At 56.2% G+C, this 15,958-nt stretch overlaps 1 protein-coding gene and 1 long non-coding RNA gene across 8 annotated transcripts in view; one reads left to right on the forward strand and one right to left on the reverse strand.

Moving 5' to 3' along the window:
- SHANK2 (SH3 and multiple ankyrin repeat domains 2) overlaps positions 1–15,958 on the reverse strand; it is a 471,338-nt gene that overhangs the window by 159,174 nt on the left and 296,206 nt on the right. For all 7 annotated transcript variants that reach the window (XM_073217285.1, XM_073217283.1, XM_073217284.1 and 4 more), the window contains one exon: positions 7,007–7,082. In XM_073217285.1, the coding sequence (XP_073073386.1) occupies positions 7,007–7,082 (76 nt within the window). The remainder of the gene's footprint in view (positions 1–7,006; positions 7,083–15,958) is intronic.
- LOC140844311 (uncharacterized) lies at positions 12,216–13,956 on the forward strand. Its single transcript, XR_012122466.1, has 3 exons — positions 12,216–12,345; positions 12,468–12,644; positions 13,190–13,956. It is a non-coding gene; the product is annotated as an uncharacterized lncRNA (long non-coding RNA).

Below are 15,958 nucleotides of genomic sequence, written 5' to 3' on the forward strand. Positions count from 1 at the left end.
TGGATATAAATATAATAAAGGGTCAAGTGATACTATCTAAAATTTATTAAACAAGAGAGAAGTTGGAGGAGGTTATTTAGAGTTTATATAAAAGTTAGCAGTTCAGCAGTAACTACTCAACACTGTGGGTGGGACAGAGGAATGGCAGAACTGTGAAAGCCTCAGCTTGTAGAGCAAAAAATCTGCGACGCTTTACATTGTTAAGAAATGCGTCAGTAGAGACAGAGTTAGGGAGGCGACCACCAGAAGAACGAAGCACGAAAGTTATGACGTCACGTGGCTGATGTCAAACAGACAAGACATATTAAGTCACTGTCAAGGATGTGGAGAAAAGGGACCCCTTGTGCACTGCTGGTGGGAATGTAAACTGCTGAAGCCACAGTGGAGAACAGTATGGAGGGTCCTCAGAAAACTAGAAATGGAACTGCCGTATGATCCAGCAAGTCTGCTTCTGGGAATCTATCCAAAGGAAACAAAAACACCACCTCATAAGGATATCTGCACCCCCACATTCAGTGCAGCATTATTCACAGTAGCAAAGACACGGAGGCAACACACGTGTCCATTAGGTAGATGAATGGGTAAATGGCACATGTGTGTGCACACACACACACCCAGACACACACACACACAAATATTATTCAGCCATAAAAAAGAATGACTTCTTGCCATTGATGACAACACAAATGGACCTTGGGCGCATTGTGCTAAGTCAAGTCAAACAGAGAAAGACAAATACTGTTATGATCGCTCAGGTATGCAATCTAAAAAACAAAACATGCTCACAGATAGAGAACAGGCTAGCGGTTGTCAGAGGTGGGGGGGTGGTGAACGGGGGAAGGGGGCCAAAAGTTTCAAACTCCCAGTTATGAAATCCTTAAGCCCTTGGGATGGAATGCATAGCATGGTGACTCCAGTTAATGCTGTACTGCTAAGAGGGTAGAGCTTAAAAATTCCCATCACAAGAAAAACAAATGTATAACTATGTTTGGAGACAGATGTTAACTAGACTCACTGTGATCATTTCCCAGTATACACAAATGTCAGACCACTATGTCGTATGCCTGAAGCAAACACAGTGTTATAGGCCAATTATAGCTCAATAACAAAATAAATGAGAGAGCAAAGGGGTGGTCACACAGTTAGGGAGCAGCTACCAGAAGGCAGCCAAGCGAGTGGACAGGCTCCTCTGCCATGTGGGTGTGGTGGGGAGGGGGCAAGACAACCTCCTCTTTGCCTTCCTAGTCCTGTTTGTGTGGCTTGGTTACATTCATCAATTACTTACTTTATTATGTGCATGCTGCACTTGGAACAAAATTGGTCAAGGAAGGAAAAATGTAATGCTGAGAACAGATGAGAGGCAGGTCCCCTGGGGCAGGCAGATGAAGTGGGCAGAGTGGAAGTGCCGGCCTGGGGAAGCAGCAGGCAGAGGGCAGGGCTCCTCAGAGCCCAGGGGAGGGAAGGAGAGAGGGGAAGGAGAGGGGAGGGGGAGGGCCCCGGGGCTCCCGCTGGGTCTCTGGGTGTGCTGTGCATCATGATGGACACGGCGGAGAAGAACATTTTTGGGGGAAACCATAACAGGTTCAGCTTGGGTACCATTCCCTGCGGCCCCCAGACAAAGCCCTGGCTCCCAGACGCCGCACGCATGCATGCGGTCATGGTAGCGAGCAGGACGGGAGGGCGGGGATGGGCAGTGAGGTGCTCTCACATACTGCCAGAGACCCAGCCCTCTCTTTCCCGGTCTCAAAAAATTACCAAAGCAACATACACCTGTAAAAATAAAAACCCACATCTGTACGGGCTACAAACTGAAGTCACCTCTGCTACCCAAGGAGCTGCCCCAAGGGCTTTATTATTAATGGCTGGGCCCAGCCACGGATTAAGAGGGAGGAAGAAACACAGTATGTTTCCTTACGAATCCAGCCAGTGAACATACTCAGAGATGGATCCTTTCTCTTTCAAGTCTAAGGAACATTGAACAATATAAATAAATACAATAATGGTGGAGGGAGAAGGGGGGAAATCAATGTTTCTTGCCATTCAGTTCCTACTACCTACACATCGAGGGAGTCTTCTAGAACACAAAGTGAGGTTTCAGAGGAAAGCTGGCTACCCACACATGCTGTTCACCACTCAGCATCCGTCTGGGTTTATACAGGGCGTGCCTCGAAGGGGCTGCAAACACTAAGCAGATTTTCTCATTCATTCCTACGCGAGCACCACTGGGGACGTGGCACGGGTCGGAAGTATGCCTTCCACTTTGTAAACAGGTTTGGAGGTAGGACTGACACACAGAGAGGGGATGCAAGTTGCCTGAGGTCACACAGGGACGTCGTTGGAAAGTCAGGACGCCATGCTTTCAAGGGCTTTAAAAGGCTTCGGATAACAAGCAGATACGCTTCTGTCTTCAAGGTCCATCTCCGAGAAGATCCTCAGGAAGCCAGTAACAGGCTCTCTCTGGGGAGAGGAACCAGGGCTGGAAGGCTGCTCTTCACACATTTGCTGCACATTCTGAATTTTTTATGCATGTGCATATATTTCTGATTACCAGTTTAAAAGATTATAAGGATCGGACTCTGATGTTTGAAAGCCATGAAAGCGGGCAGCTATGGATAGTGGATATTCAAATGGCAAACAGGTATAATTTGCCACCCTTCTAATCCAATTTCCAGGAGAACAATGCCTCGCTCAGGGAGAGGAGTTGGGAGGGCTCGGCACCTTCTCGGGTCTTCTGTGCACGGTGGTTACGAATGCGCTCTTTCCAGCACGCAAGAGGGTGCCTGTGCAGCTCTGATGTGGGGCACGAGGCCTTCCGAGGGATCTGCTGCCAACCGGGCTTGGGTCCAATGAGCACCCACTTGTGGGTGCCCCTCCCTGTAAAACCCCAAAGTAGGTGGAGAGCCCTCCTAACCTCCCTCACCCCCAGCCCAGTGCCTTGGCAGGTCCTGTCTGTTCCAACTTCACCTACACCATGAATCCATCCGCCAGCCAGGCGTGTCCCTGCCCCCTCCACCAGCCCAAATCCCATCGCTGCCTGGCCAGGCCGATGGCAGTGGTCTCCTAAAGGGCTCCCCCCCTGCCTTCTGCCTCCAGCAAAGCTAATCAGATCGTGTCACCCTTCTGCTCAAGGCCCTCCTGTTTCCCCACTGCAAGTATGCAAGGATCCGAACTTCTCCTGCACAGGTCTTTCCCCAACACCCCTTCTCTGCTCCCATCCCGGTCCCTGCAATGCCTACCGCCTGTTCCCTCGTCACCTCAGTGCCTGCGCACTTGGGGGGCATTCCACAGAGCGCTGATTCCTCCTGAACTGTCAGGCTGCAAATCAAAAGTCAGATCCTCAGAGAGCCCTTCTCTGGCTCCCTGGAAAAAGCTGGTGCGCCCAGCCCACCTGAGGCTGGTGGTGTTGCTAACCTGCTCCACGGCATGCGCCACAGAGCGGGTTCTCTGATTTGCTTACTTTTTAATTCATTATTTTCCCTAATTGGACTTCAGTCTACATGAGGTCAGAAACTGTTTGCCTTAGCTCTCTGAATAGTCAGATTTTGATGAATATTGGTTAAATGAATAGATAAATGAATAGATTGATGAGTAGAGTGGGTAGGTGGATGGATAAGTGAGTGGACTGTAGGAAGAATGGGTGGGTGGATGTGGGTGCACAGATATGGGTGGATGGATGGGTGGAAGGATGGATGAGTAGGTGACTGGCTGGGGTCTATTCAGCTAAAGTGACACCCTGAGGTCTCCCCTTTCTCTCCCAAATAGACCCTCCCCAGATGCCCCATGCTCACGAGGTTGGATCTGACTTAAGAGGAATGGGAACTTTAGACTCCCATCCCTTGTGTTGAGAATGTTTTTAAAAATATCTGTAAGGTCCCATGTAGAAATGGCCCCAGGTTCTCTGCTTTTGGACCTCAATCACGTGCCCACATTCCTAGACACTTCTATCATGTGACTGCTCGGTAGGTGGGTGGGAATCCCACGCAGGAACCAGCTGGAGTCACTGGACACATTCAGCAATGAGCAGGTGTGTTTTTACCATTTTGCTCTTCAGCTCTGCGTCCCTGAGCAAAGTTTTTGACATAAGAGGGGGTGGGAAGGGGAGAAACTTCCTGAATGATTTAGAAACTGACTCCATTGAGTCTTGCTTCCTATTGCATTTTCTTTAATTACATTTGCATCTGCAGTGGGGTGGCCTCAGCCACAGCCGCCTGCCCAGACCGTAACCCTGCCGCCCACAGTGGGTAATTGGTCCAGGGGTCTGGCGCAGCACCCAGATCTCCTTGGCTCACTGGGCCATGTCTAGCGTGAATTCTAAGTGATTTAATGAGCTGTGCTGGCAGCTCCGCACCCGCACTGCAGCAGGCACGCCCCTCGGACGTTTTCTGCTTGCTCACTCAGAGGAGTTGGGGTCAGCCTCCCACTCTCACACTTGCCCAAGAGCCACCTGCCCCAGGCACCTGGTTGTGGTGGCATGTGACATCCACACGCTCCCTCGGTGTCCGCCCTCCATCACCCCTGCCAAGGTCACAGTTGTACAAGGTCACTGTGGGGTGCAGTTGGCTCCCCTAGGCCCAGCTCAACACCCTCTGTGGAAGTCCTGTGCTAGCCAGGGCAATACCATTGTTCTGTCCTCCCAGCACATCTCTTGAGGTAACGGTTCGATCTCGAGAGGAAATCTTGGCTCTCCACCTCACCAGTTTCTCTCAATTCCAGGCCAATTTCTTTGCCAGCCTTGGGCAGTAATGTCTTCACCTTGGGGAAGAGGGGGCCATGGGAACAGGTCTGTGTCCCAGCTAGCCGGGCCTTACACGTGGGCTCAGGCACCTGTCAACAGGGCCTTCCCCTCTCTGCTTCCTATGAAGTGGATCTACACGGTCAGCAGTCAGCAGTGGGGTGACGGGTGCAAGGTGGCCAGCCCGTGGTGGAGGGCAATAAATGCTGCTGTTACGCTTGGCCCATTCACATCTTGTCCCACGAGACCTCCAGCCTGCCTGACCCCTTTGCCATGGGGAAGTCAGGGCAGATACCCACACTCTGGTCAAGTCCAGGGCTTCTACCACTTGCTTAGAAGCCAACGGTTGGCCTCGGTGTGGTTGGACACCGAAGCAGGTGGTCAGCACACATGCAAAACAAAGCCCTCCTCTGGGCATGAAACCCAGGGAAGCGGGGTTGGCAGGGATCTTGGAGGTCATGTGGGCCGATCTGGGATGACAAAGGCCAGGAGCTCACACCTCCTCAGAAGCCTTGTTTTATCCCTGAACAGCTATGACGGCTCCACCTGTCTTCTGCTGGCCACGCTCAGTGTGGGTCCCGTGCATCTGGCCCTGCTGTCAGCCACCTGACGTGTGACCCAGCCAGCCAGGCCCTGGGGCGTCCCTCTTCCCACTGCAATCAAGTTAAATCCTTCAAAGGCTCCCCTGTGGGAAGCAGCCAACTGTGGAGGTGCCTGTTTCAAATGCCGAGTGTGTGCACACACCTCCTCCCTGCCAACGAGCCTTTGGGGGAGAGGGCTCTGCAAATGCCTTGGCCCGTGGGGGAGCCACTGCCCAGCTGCTTGCCTCCAGAGGCTCTGTCCACCGGAAGGCCCGCTCCCAGGCTGGACAGCCCTCGAGGTAGCCATGGTGATGTGCTCAGGGCTCTCTGAGCCACGGGCACCACCCTTGCCAGAGCGGAAGTGAAGAATGACAGGCATGCTGCCTGTATCCATGTATCCAGGACCCATTTTGACAGGTGGCCTCCTGCTGTTGCAGAAATGATTCATCTGACCCCAACAAAGACTTGCCTGGAGAAGCTGGGGCCAGTCATAGCTTCCTGGAAGCCACCTGGCTCGCAATGTGAGCTTTCTAGGTCAAAAAGCGGATAATCCTAGTAAGGGCTGGAGCATCTGCAAAGCCCCCTGGGAGGAGGACGGGGTCATCTGCTGGGTGTGGTTGCTCCTGTTCTAAGCATCTTGTTTATGAGAGGGGGTTGGGGCAGGTCAGCATTCCACTCCCGGAACAGGCCCTGAAGAACCAGAGGCGGGCACTCAAACAGACACATGTACAAGAACATCCTCGGGAGCACCACACACAGCAGCCAGGAGGGGCAGCCACCCAAGTGTCCCTCTGTGAAGAACGGACGAACAAAATGTGGCACACGGAAACGACGGAATGTTCTTCAGCCTGAATAAGGAAGGGAGTTCCCACACCTGCTAACAACAGGATGAGCCCAGAGGGCATCACGCTCAGGGAAACACCGCCCACTTCCCGGCGGCGCCTGGAGCTGCTGCTGAGACGGGCACCACCCTTGCCCAGCAGACCGCCCGCCGCCCGCCTCAGCCTCCCCAGTGCCTCGGCCTCCCTGGGGCCAAAGGGAACGAGCACACAGAGTCCGAGGACACGTCCTCCATGGCCTGTGCCGCACGCATGTGGTTTCTACATGTAAAGTCACACCTGCGCCTCGCGCCGCATCACCCAGGCTCTGAGGCTCTCTGCTAGAACCACACAAGCCCCTTTTGAACAGCTGCCAGGGCCAAAGGCTCTGCCCGTGAGGCACCATGCCTGTGAAGGGGGATGAGCCTTCCTCGTGCAAACCTCCGCTCAGAAGCAGCACGAACCCGGAACCGGCTGAGGTGGAGACCCGGAGCCCCCACAGTATCCCCCCAGACCCCCGGGGGTGCTGCTGCCTCATGGCTCCGTGGCCAACTGTTGTCACCTTTAAGTTTAGACTGCTTCCCCGCCACCGGCGCCAGGATTTCCTCCTCCGGGAAAGGCGGTCCTCTCCCCTGGGCCACCCTGCAGCTGTGCTCCAGCCCGACCCCAACCGCAGGCAGTGCAGAGACTGCCTCTCTGGCTGTTTCTCTGGCACATGGTGGCTTCCATGATCTTAGCTACGTTCACAGCGCACACACGCGACGGGAACAGCCTGGGAGATCTGAGTGTACCACGCAAGACGGTCCGGCGCTTACACGGCACATCCGAGCATCTTTGACCAGAGGGGGCCTGGCAGAGAAATAACTACGTCTTACCTGGAAGCATCGAAGCTGTCGTAGGAGCCGACCGTGTAGTGCCTGAAGAGTTTCTTGCTGCGGTCCGCACGTGTTTCTGTACAGAGGGAAGAAAAACATTGTTTAGAAAACTCACGGTCCCCAAGGGCTGAACCCAGGCCGGCCGGGCCTTGTTTATCTGACCTATGAAGTGTGAGACCCACTCTCCTGAGGAAAGATCTGGGAAGAAGAGGAGGCCTCGATCTGGACCCTAAATCTGTGAATCTTGGGGAACACCGACGAACCCCCAGACTGACTCCCGAAGAGTCAGGAGCTCCATTCCAAAACGCAGGCAGAGCCCTGGGGTCCTCGGCTCCTGGAGGACTCAGGAGGGAGCAGTCTGCAAAGAAGACAGGCAGGGCCATGCAAGTTCAAGCTGGAAGGGCAGCAGCCCGGTTGGCGCACAGCGTCCGCTGCAACAGCATTCTCAGGTTAGCAAAGCTGAGGGCCAGCGGACAGCCGCCTTTGGGGAAAAAGGAATGTTTACTGTTATTTTCCTCATTATAGCTGCTTTTCCTTAAAAAAAAAAAAAAAAAAGAAACGAAAAACATGATTAACGTTCCTAATTAAGTCCTCTGCTTGCTTCCCTTACTCAGCAGATTCAGATGAAATTTCATGGGAAATGATATGAACAATGTAATTAGATTTAATAGATAGCTCAGGGCTGGAGGGAAAGAAACGCATACCACCACAAATAGGAGAAACGTGGGGGCTCATGATTTATTCTTTCTGTACTCCCCCCACCCAAATAAATTCTTCCGGACAATCTGCTTTCTAGACCTTGGGAAAAACAGAGCAAGCATGCGATCAGCTTCAGAAAAATGGCTCAGCGTCCCATTTAAACCCCCGTAACCCTGTTGTCAGCCCCCGATCCCACACTGCAAGGTGCACGTGATTTTACTCAAAGCCCCAAGCACATTTTCAGCTCAGGTGAGCACGCGTACGGGCACTGATTGAGGACTGCAGCTGGCTCAGCAAAGGCGCAGAAGCGAGCAGCCATTGCGGGTGGGGAGGCGCGGAGGTCAAGCCGGGACTACACTTCCCAGCTGCCCTCGCGCCCAGGTGCGGCCACGTGACTGTTCCCAGCCGCACATGCTATTGGAAGAGGGGACCCGCCCCCGCCCAAGCTTGGCTTCTATGGAAGCCAGCATGCTCTCCCCACCCTGTCTTGAAGTTTCTCCCAACTCAAAGCAAGAACTCCCAGGCCGTACAGGATCGCGGAGTCCTCTAGGATTCCTGGATTCCTGGCAGATGCCTGGGTCTCTGCGTGGAACAGCTGAAGTGAGCCGTTAAACGCGTAGGGCATCAGCTACGCTCTAGGGATTGACTTGTTACAGCAGCAAACGCTGCCTCACCGGCGGGCGGCGGGGTCCTCGCGCTCGCCTCTCCGCCCCTTTCCCGTTGCTCCCCCGAGGCTCCCACTGCACAAAATCCTCGGACACCATCCTCATCACCGGCGTCGGCGCTGACGCCAGCTGAGCGCTTCGGCTCCAGGCCCTGCTCTAAGGCGGCTCCTGGACTCACTCTCTCAAAGGGGGTGTGCGCACCCCTCTGTGGGCTCCACCGGTCCAGCCAGGCAGCCCCTCTGTTTTCTGCGCCCTTCAGGCCACCCTTCACTTCCTGCTCAGGCCCTTGGGAGGCCCCGTGGCGTCGGCCACTCTGCCGCTGCCTGGTGCGTCCCTGCTGTGTCATCACAGGCTGCGTCCCCGATGTGTACCGGTCCCCCCACTGCACCAGACCTGTGGCTATCTGGGCTCATCCACTTGCTGGTCCCAGCACCCCAGGGAGGGAGGTGGGATGCCTGGACCCACTTTATGGCTGCTGAAGCCAGGTCACATACACACCCAGCAGCAGGGCCGGGAGCCGCCTGACGGCCCACGGCACCCCAGCTCGGGACTGCAGCCCACACCACTGACCCCTGTGGGGGTCCGAGTGTCCGTGCTCTCGTAGTGGTCAAGGGCAGGGAGAGCCTTACTTCTCTCTGTACCCACCCTCCACCCCTGTAACTCCCGGAAGTACTCAGTGTAAATGCTTGCTGACCTAAGTGGCCCACTGCACAACTAGCAAATAAAAACACAGCACGCACCATCAGTGTGCTTAGTGTACGGCCCCCACTGGGGTGGGTACTGGTCCAGCGAGCTGCACAGACCTCCTCTGACCTCGGCACCTGGACCAAACGTGCCCAGATGTTTCCTGTCCTCTTCCTCCCCCGCCCTGGCATCCGGCACCACACACACGCTCACTTCTACTCATCACACACCCAAGCCCACCTGGGAACCAGACCCTGTGCCCCAAATCCAGGGATCAGGAGACCCTAAGGCAGCGGGGCCTCTGCTCTGCAACCTGGGGCTCAGGATCACGGGGGAGGGGCGATGACAGAGCCCGAGGACACTGACCTCCCGAGGGCTGGGCTAGGGGTACCACCAGATAATCGAGTGGGGGAGCACAGGGGCCAGGCAACGCAAGTGGCCAGGCCCTCGAGAGACGAACGGGATTTGAGCCTTAGTGTGGGGGTGTGGGAAGCAGCTCACGAGGCGGCTGGACAACCGTGGGGACAGGCTGTTAATTGCTATGGTCACTCCTGACCGCCTCTGTTGCTTAAGCCCCAGGTGGCAGCTCTGTGCCGGCTGTCTAGGGAGCCCGAGCTGCCTGGTGCAGGCCCCTGGCTGAGGTCGGAGGTCCTGGGCTCCAGGAGCAGAGAGTGTGTGTGTGTGTGTACACGTGCATATGTTTACCAGAGGGAAAATGCGCTTCCGAAAGGGAACCGTTCTAGGCTAAGTCAGTTAACGAGTGGTCCTCAGACTTTGGGGTTTCATGGACCAATGAAACTTTAAACAAAGGAGGGAAGAATGAAGACCAAAGAACATTTATACATTTGTAATCTGGCTCAGTAAGGACACAGAAACAGTAAATTCCCCTCTGCTACCACAATTACTTTATGAGAAAGAGAACCTTTAGAAGGATATTATCTGACTGCCTTGTGAAGAACTCCTACTGCCCTCTGGCTCCTAGACACAGCCCGCTTCCGCTCTGGGCTACAGTCCCAGGGGGAAGGGGACCTGAGGGACACAGTCCTCACCACCCCCACCCCATTGCCATTACCACCACCATCCCCACCATCCCCACCATCCCGATCCTGATCACCATCACTGTTGCTCTGATAAGTTCTCTTTTTATTTCCTTAAATAAATGAATAGACTAGACCTTGTTGCTTACACACCCAGCGTGTCCCACCTCAGGTTCCTGGGTGCCCTCGGAGGTCCCCGGGGTCCTCCAGAGATCCCAGCAAGAAACCTCAGGGCCTGCCCCTACCTCCTCTCTATCCTACACCGTCTCACTCCGTTCTCCACTTGCGTAATGACCGGCCACACGCTTCAGGCTGTGGGGAAGACAGTCCCCTTCTGCGGGGGCCGTGCTTCGGGGTCCAGCCCTTCCCCAGCCCCAGCCCTGCGGTGAGTACAGCTTTTGGTACTGAGGAACTGAAGGGATCTGCATGCCGAGGAAGGTGACCTTGGTCCCCTTACGGGGCATGAGGTCCATGGGCAGGGGCTGTGGGCCACTAGTGGCCAAGACAGCACAGTCAGGGAGAGCCAGCCTACGATGCAGCCAGCACAGGAAGGAGGCCAGGCCAGGAGGGAGGACAGAGAGACACAGAAGGGCTTGATGCTGAGCATCCCTGGATCTTGGCTGGTGGAGGTCATGTGGCTGTTTGTCAAATAGTCCGGTTTTCCTCCCTCTGGGTCTATGGTTGGATGGATCCTTGAAATTAGTTTTGGCCGATGAGTTTTGATAAGTGACTTATGTCCCTTCCTGGATGGATGGAGCATTAATTCCCAATGCAAGACCACCTTGGGTACGGTGACCAGAACATTTGGGATTGTGGCTGTTCCACCCGTCTGGGTGGCCAAGTGAGCCCCCAGGACACACGTCAGACATGTGGCATGAATGAGACATAAAACACTGTGGTCTCAGGCCATTGACGTCAGGGGCCTGTCTGTCACTGCAGCCTCACCTAGCCTCAGTGGTTGACGCGGACCACGCATGGCCCCCCTCTCACACGAGCTAGGGCGTGCCATGTTCTATTCAAGCCTGGAAGAGCTGGGCTTCCTGTCACCAGCCACCGGAAGAGTCCTGGCAAGTATGGACAGGAAGACCAGGTAAAATTGAGGCCAAGGCAGACGGTCCTTATGTAGGAGAATGCCCATGCTTTCTAGAAGGAAGTGGAAAACCATTCGGTCGGCAAAAGGAACATATTCCCTTGAACACGGACACTGCATGGCCCTGCAGCTCATGCCTTTATGGGTCTCAGATGAGGCCTCTCTGCTTATGATAAAGGAGGCAGATAAAGTCACCAGCCCAGAGGGAACTGTTTGTTTCCTTAACCATGTAGAAGCTTCTTGAAGGCAACCAAGTTGTTCACAACGAGGCCCATCTCCTTGGCCAGCGCCTGCTTAGTACTCCATACAGAAGACACTCAGAAATGTCTGCAGTCCTACACAGCTTGGAGGCCGGCAGTCACCCTCACCCTAGTCTGAGCGGCCATCACTCTTGCCTGAACTGGCACAGTAGCCTCCTGCCTTCCTGTTTCCGCACCTGCCCTTCCCCTCATCCACACACAGCCTGGTGCACAGAAGGTGCTTGGTAACTGTGGAATGGCTGAATGGATAAAAGCCTCATGCCCTTAACCTTTGCCCCATTTGAGGCTGGCAGTTTCATCTCCTCGGGTCTGACTGGGACAAGTTGAGGATGTAGCGTAGGACGTGAATTTACCTCCTCCCGGGGTTGCTGAAGGTATGGGGGCAGCCCGTCTACAGACCGACAACCTGAATTCTAGCCCGACCTTGGCATGGGTGCCCCCCTCACTCTGCGCCTCTGGACGCTCACCTTCCCAACCACAAACACAGTGGCTGGATGGAATCACCCCAGAGGCGCTCGGACTTCTCAGCACAGCGCACCCTCCCCAGGAGACGGCCGGGCAACCAGGCGCCTCCCCAGAAAGCTCTGAGTATGGCCTAGAAAAATCCACATTGAAAGAAAAAATACAACTCCAGAAATTCTATTCCGTGTGCCTCTTGCGACTCGTGAAAGGGAGTGACAGATTGCATGACAAGCTTCAGCCTGTCAGCATTTAAAATCACCCTTTACGCAGAGCTGCCGGGAGGAGGATCCCGTATAGCTTGTCAAGGAAGCCGGGATGGGCATCCGGGGAATCCTAATGGCCTCTGATCCTCGAGTGACACTGTTTCTGGGAAAGGAAACAGGAAAAGGAGTTTCCTCGAAGAAATGTATCAAGGCCCTGAAAGGCCCCAAGTAATTCAAAGGTCAGTGTGTGCGTGTGTGGGGTGGGGGGTCTGCAGGGTCAGGAGACAGCCCCGGAGAGCGGGTGAGACGGCCGAGTGGGCTGCGGCCACAGCGAACATGCCGGCCCCTTCTCCCAAGCCAGGCTGCAGGTGGGACCGTCCCCTCGCTCACAAGATGTGGGGAAGGAATGACGGGGAGTCGATGTGAGCTGAGGTCCCCTGCCAGCTGCACGGCTCCAGGCAGGAAACAGCCTCTCCCAGCCTCAGTCTTCCCATCTGTCGCATGGGACCCGTGGCCCAAACAACCTTACGGCAACACAGTGAGGATGAAAGGCAAGCACACCTCTACATAAATCCTTTTTGCAGAGCCCGGCTCAGGAGGCTGATGAGGGAGGTGGGCTGCGGCTGCTTTCTAGGAACCCACCTCGGTCTTTCTGTCTGCACCCCTCTCTGGAAACACCCTTCCAGATGCCCCCAGGATGCAGGAAGGCCCCCAGCCACACACGGCACCCCGGTCCTCGTTAGAGCTGCCCGCCAGGCCCTCTCCTGGGGACGTGGCACTGGAGTACGGCGGCCTCAGCTGCTCCTGCACCGAGCGCATCTCAGCTCCGGCACTGAGGCTGCCACTGTGGGGAAACTAGGTGGGGGCGAGCAGGGAGGGAGACAGGCAAGGGGCCGGGGGCGGTGGCGGAGCGTGAGAGGCCCTGGAGGGGGACAGCCAAGCTGCCTCGGTCCACGACAAAGCCCCGTCCTGCTTCCAGGGCCAGGGGGGCCAGGCCATGTGTTCTGCCCTTGGAGTCCAGGAAAGGCCCCCGTGTCCTTAGAATGGGGTGTGTTTCACATAACCCGGCTCACTCGGTTTCAGGCCTCTTGCACCCAAAGAGCCCTGTCTTCTGGTTATTCTGCTGCTCTGGTCAGAAACCACGGTTACCAAAGGGGACGATGACAGCATCTCTGGATTTCACCCCAGGGCCTGGCCTGGTGATCTGTCCACTGTGACGGGCTGCTAGCCAGGGTGGTCCTGGACACCGCGGGACTTCGGGTGGCCTTACCTCTGATTCCTAATTACTGGTATTTGTTGTGCAATCAACAAACGGCCTGCACAGTCCCAAACACCCCTGTGGGGCAGTGCGCCCCCAGTGAGAACCAGGCCCCACCATGCCTTCGTCCCCAGTTACCCTGAGTCAAAGAGCAGTTACCACGACCAGATGGAGGGCACTGGACACGCAGGGGGTTCTGCCTCCCCTCCTCCTCCATGAAGACCCTGGGACTGGCCACGGGGAGGATGCTAACTGCAGAGACGACGAAACCCTTCCGGGTCGCACTGCCTCGGCTGGTCCACCGTGACGGGGGATCACGTGTAATGTCCCCGGCTTCTGTTGTTTTCCCCCAAGCGCTGTGCCTCCCATTTACCTTGTTTAATGACAACACCATGCAAGAGCTGTAGGACCAGGCCTTGCGTCCGGAAGAGGAGATAAAGGAATGTGGATGTACAGGTCCCTTGCGTCAGTTCTGAACAGGTTAGTTCAGGGGCAGGCGGGACCGTCCCCTCCGGGTCCCCGGGGTCCTCCAGAGATCCCAGCAAGAAACCTCAGGGCCTGCCCCCACCTCCCCTCTGCCATTACCAGATTAGGCAGGCAGATTAGGTCAGTAAACGCAGCTCAAGCCCTGAGTGGAAACGGGCCAGGATCCTGGGCAGACTGTGGCTTCTGACTTTCTAGACTGAGCTCTGAAGGCGAGGGGAAGTGACAGCCACCCGGGGCTCCAGAACCAGGAGGGGCTGGTGATTTTGGAGGCTTGCATTCCTCTGTCCTCTCTGCCGTGGGCTGGAACGGGGAGGAGATTAAAGCCTGACAAGGGCGAGCGAGCTGGCTGAGAGTGGGTGATGCCAGGGGCACACGAGGCAGGCGGAGTGCAGGCTGGGCCCACGACCACCCCCCACATTACCTCTAGGGAAACGGCACAAGGGGGAAGATCTGGGCACAACCCACTTAATTACACGAGCCCTCTGGAAAGAAAACCGTTCTACATGGTGGTAGAAGGGGCAGCGGACAGGCCTCGGAGTCTGAGAAAGTCTGGGGTGCACTTACTGGTTTGGGGATGGACATGCCACATGAGCAGGAATGTGGGTGGCCCCACAGAGCAGAGAGCGGCCCCCAGCCAACAGTCAGCAGGGGAACAGGTCCCCAGTCCCTCAGCCCCTGGGAAGTGAATCCCACCAACCACTCGTGCTGGCGCGGATTCTTCCCCCAAACTCCACCGACTTGAGGCCCGCCAGATGCTGCCGACGCACAGAGTATGAGCTAACACATGGGTGGGGGCGTGGGCTGCTCAGCTCCGGGCCACTGCCCCACAGAGAGAACAGGGCCGGGCCGCAGGGGTCTTCAGGGGTCTGCCTGCTTCTCTGAAGATGCAGCTTCAATCCCACCAAAAGGAGAGACAGAAAGACAGAGACCCAGAGAAGGAGTCACACAGACAGAGGGAAATGGGAAAATGAGGCCCCTCGATGACCCCTTCCTGTGCCCTCTGCCACTCTCCCCTTGGACTCATGCCTCCTCTTGGCTCCCATTCCTGGCCCCTCAGTCAGGAGACAACAGTCACAGAGCTGGACACCGAGCAGGGAGCCCCCGACCCCCTCCGTCGCAGCCCCGGGGGCCTCATCCGTGCCTGCCCTGAGATGGATGCGCCCAAGCCGGCCCTGCAAGGGGGCCTCCCCCCTGCTGTGTCCACGGCATAGGGCCACCCGGAGGCTGCGCAGTGTCGCTGGGCCACCCAGTTCCTCCCCCGTGCGCTGCACCCACATGCTTCCCTCCCACCCAGGCTCCTGTGATCTCCAGCGGGTCTCAAATCAGACACCACTCAGGCTGCACCCGGGCTGCTGAGCCAAATGCAGGCTCGGAACCACAAGGAGGGAAGAGATTAGCAATGGGGATGAAGACAGAAATAACTTTTCTTTTTTAAAACCAAGATGCCGATGGGCTCCTCTGCGAAGTGGAGAAACATGCAGACAGGACCATGGGGGAAAGCTAGCAATGGGCACACAGATAGGCTGGCTGGGCCTGGTTTGTGGGGCTGCACTGGCAGGGGGGTATGGGCTCTGAGCTCACCATCACCTCCCACCCAGGCCAGACCCCAGTTGGCAGAAAGAGGGCACAGTATGGAGGCCCCCTGGGGCCAGAGCCGGGCATGAAAGGGGCAGAGGGTACAGGAGGGGGCAGAGGGCATGGAAGGGGGCAGATGGCATGAAGGCAGAGAGGGTACAGGAGGGGGCGGAAGGCATGAAGAACTGAGCTTGGAGCCAGCACAACCAGGTCCTGGCTTGGTCCCCCCAGTCCAGATCACGGTTCTCTGCTGACAGGTGCACCACCCCACTGCCTGGAGAAGGTCAGGGGCCTTGCTGCTGAGAACTCACGAGGACACAGAACTCGGGTTTGAAAAGACACACTCTTCACATGAATATTGGCAGCTGGCTTGGTTCATCAACCCAGCTGCCGGTCATCGATCAAGCACCTTCTGGGCACCCGGCATCGGCCTTGAGGGGGAGGGAAGACAAGGACCCTGTCCTCCAAACGTGCAGACTTCATGCCGCACCAGCCTGATGACCGAGGGGTGTTAGTGTCCCGTGGCTGGAGTA

Source organism: Manis javanica, chromosome 11 (assembly GCF_040802235.1).
Source record: "Manis javanica isolate MJ-LG chromosome 11, MJ_LKY, whole genome shotgun sequence".
NCBI lineage: Eukaryota > Metazoa > Chordata > Mammalia > Pholidota > Manidae > Manis > Manis javanica.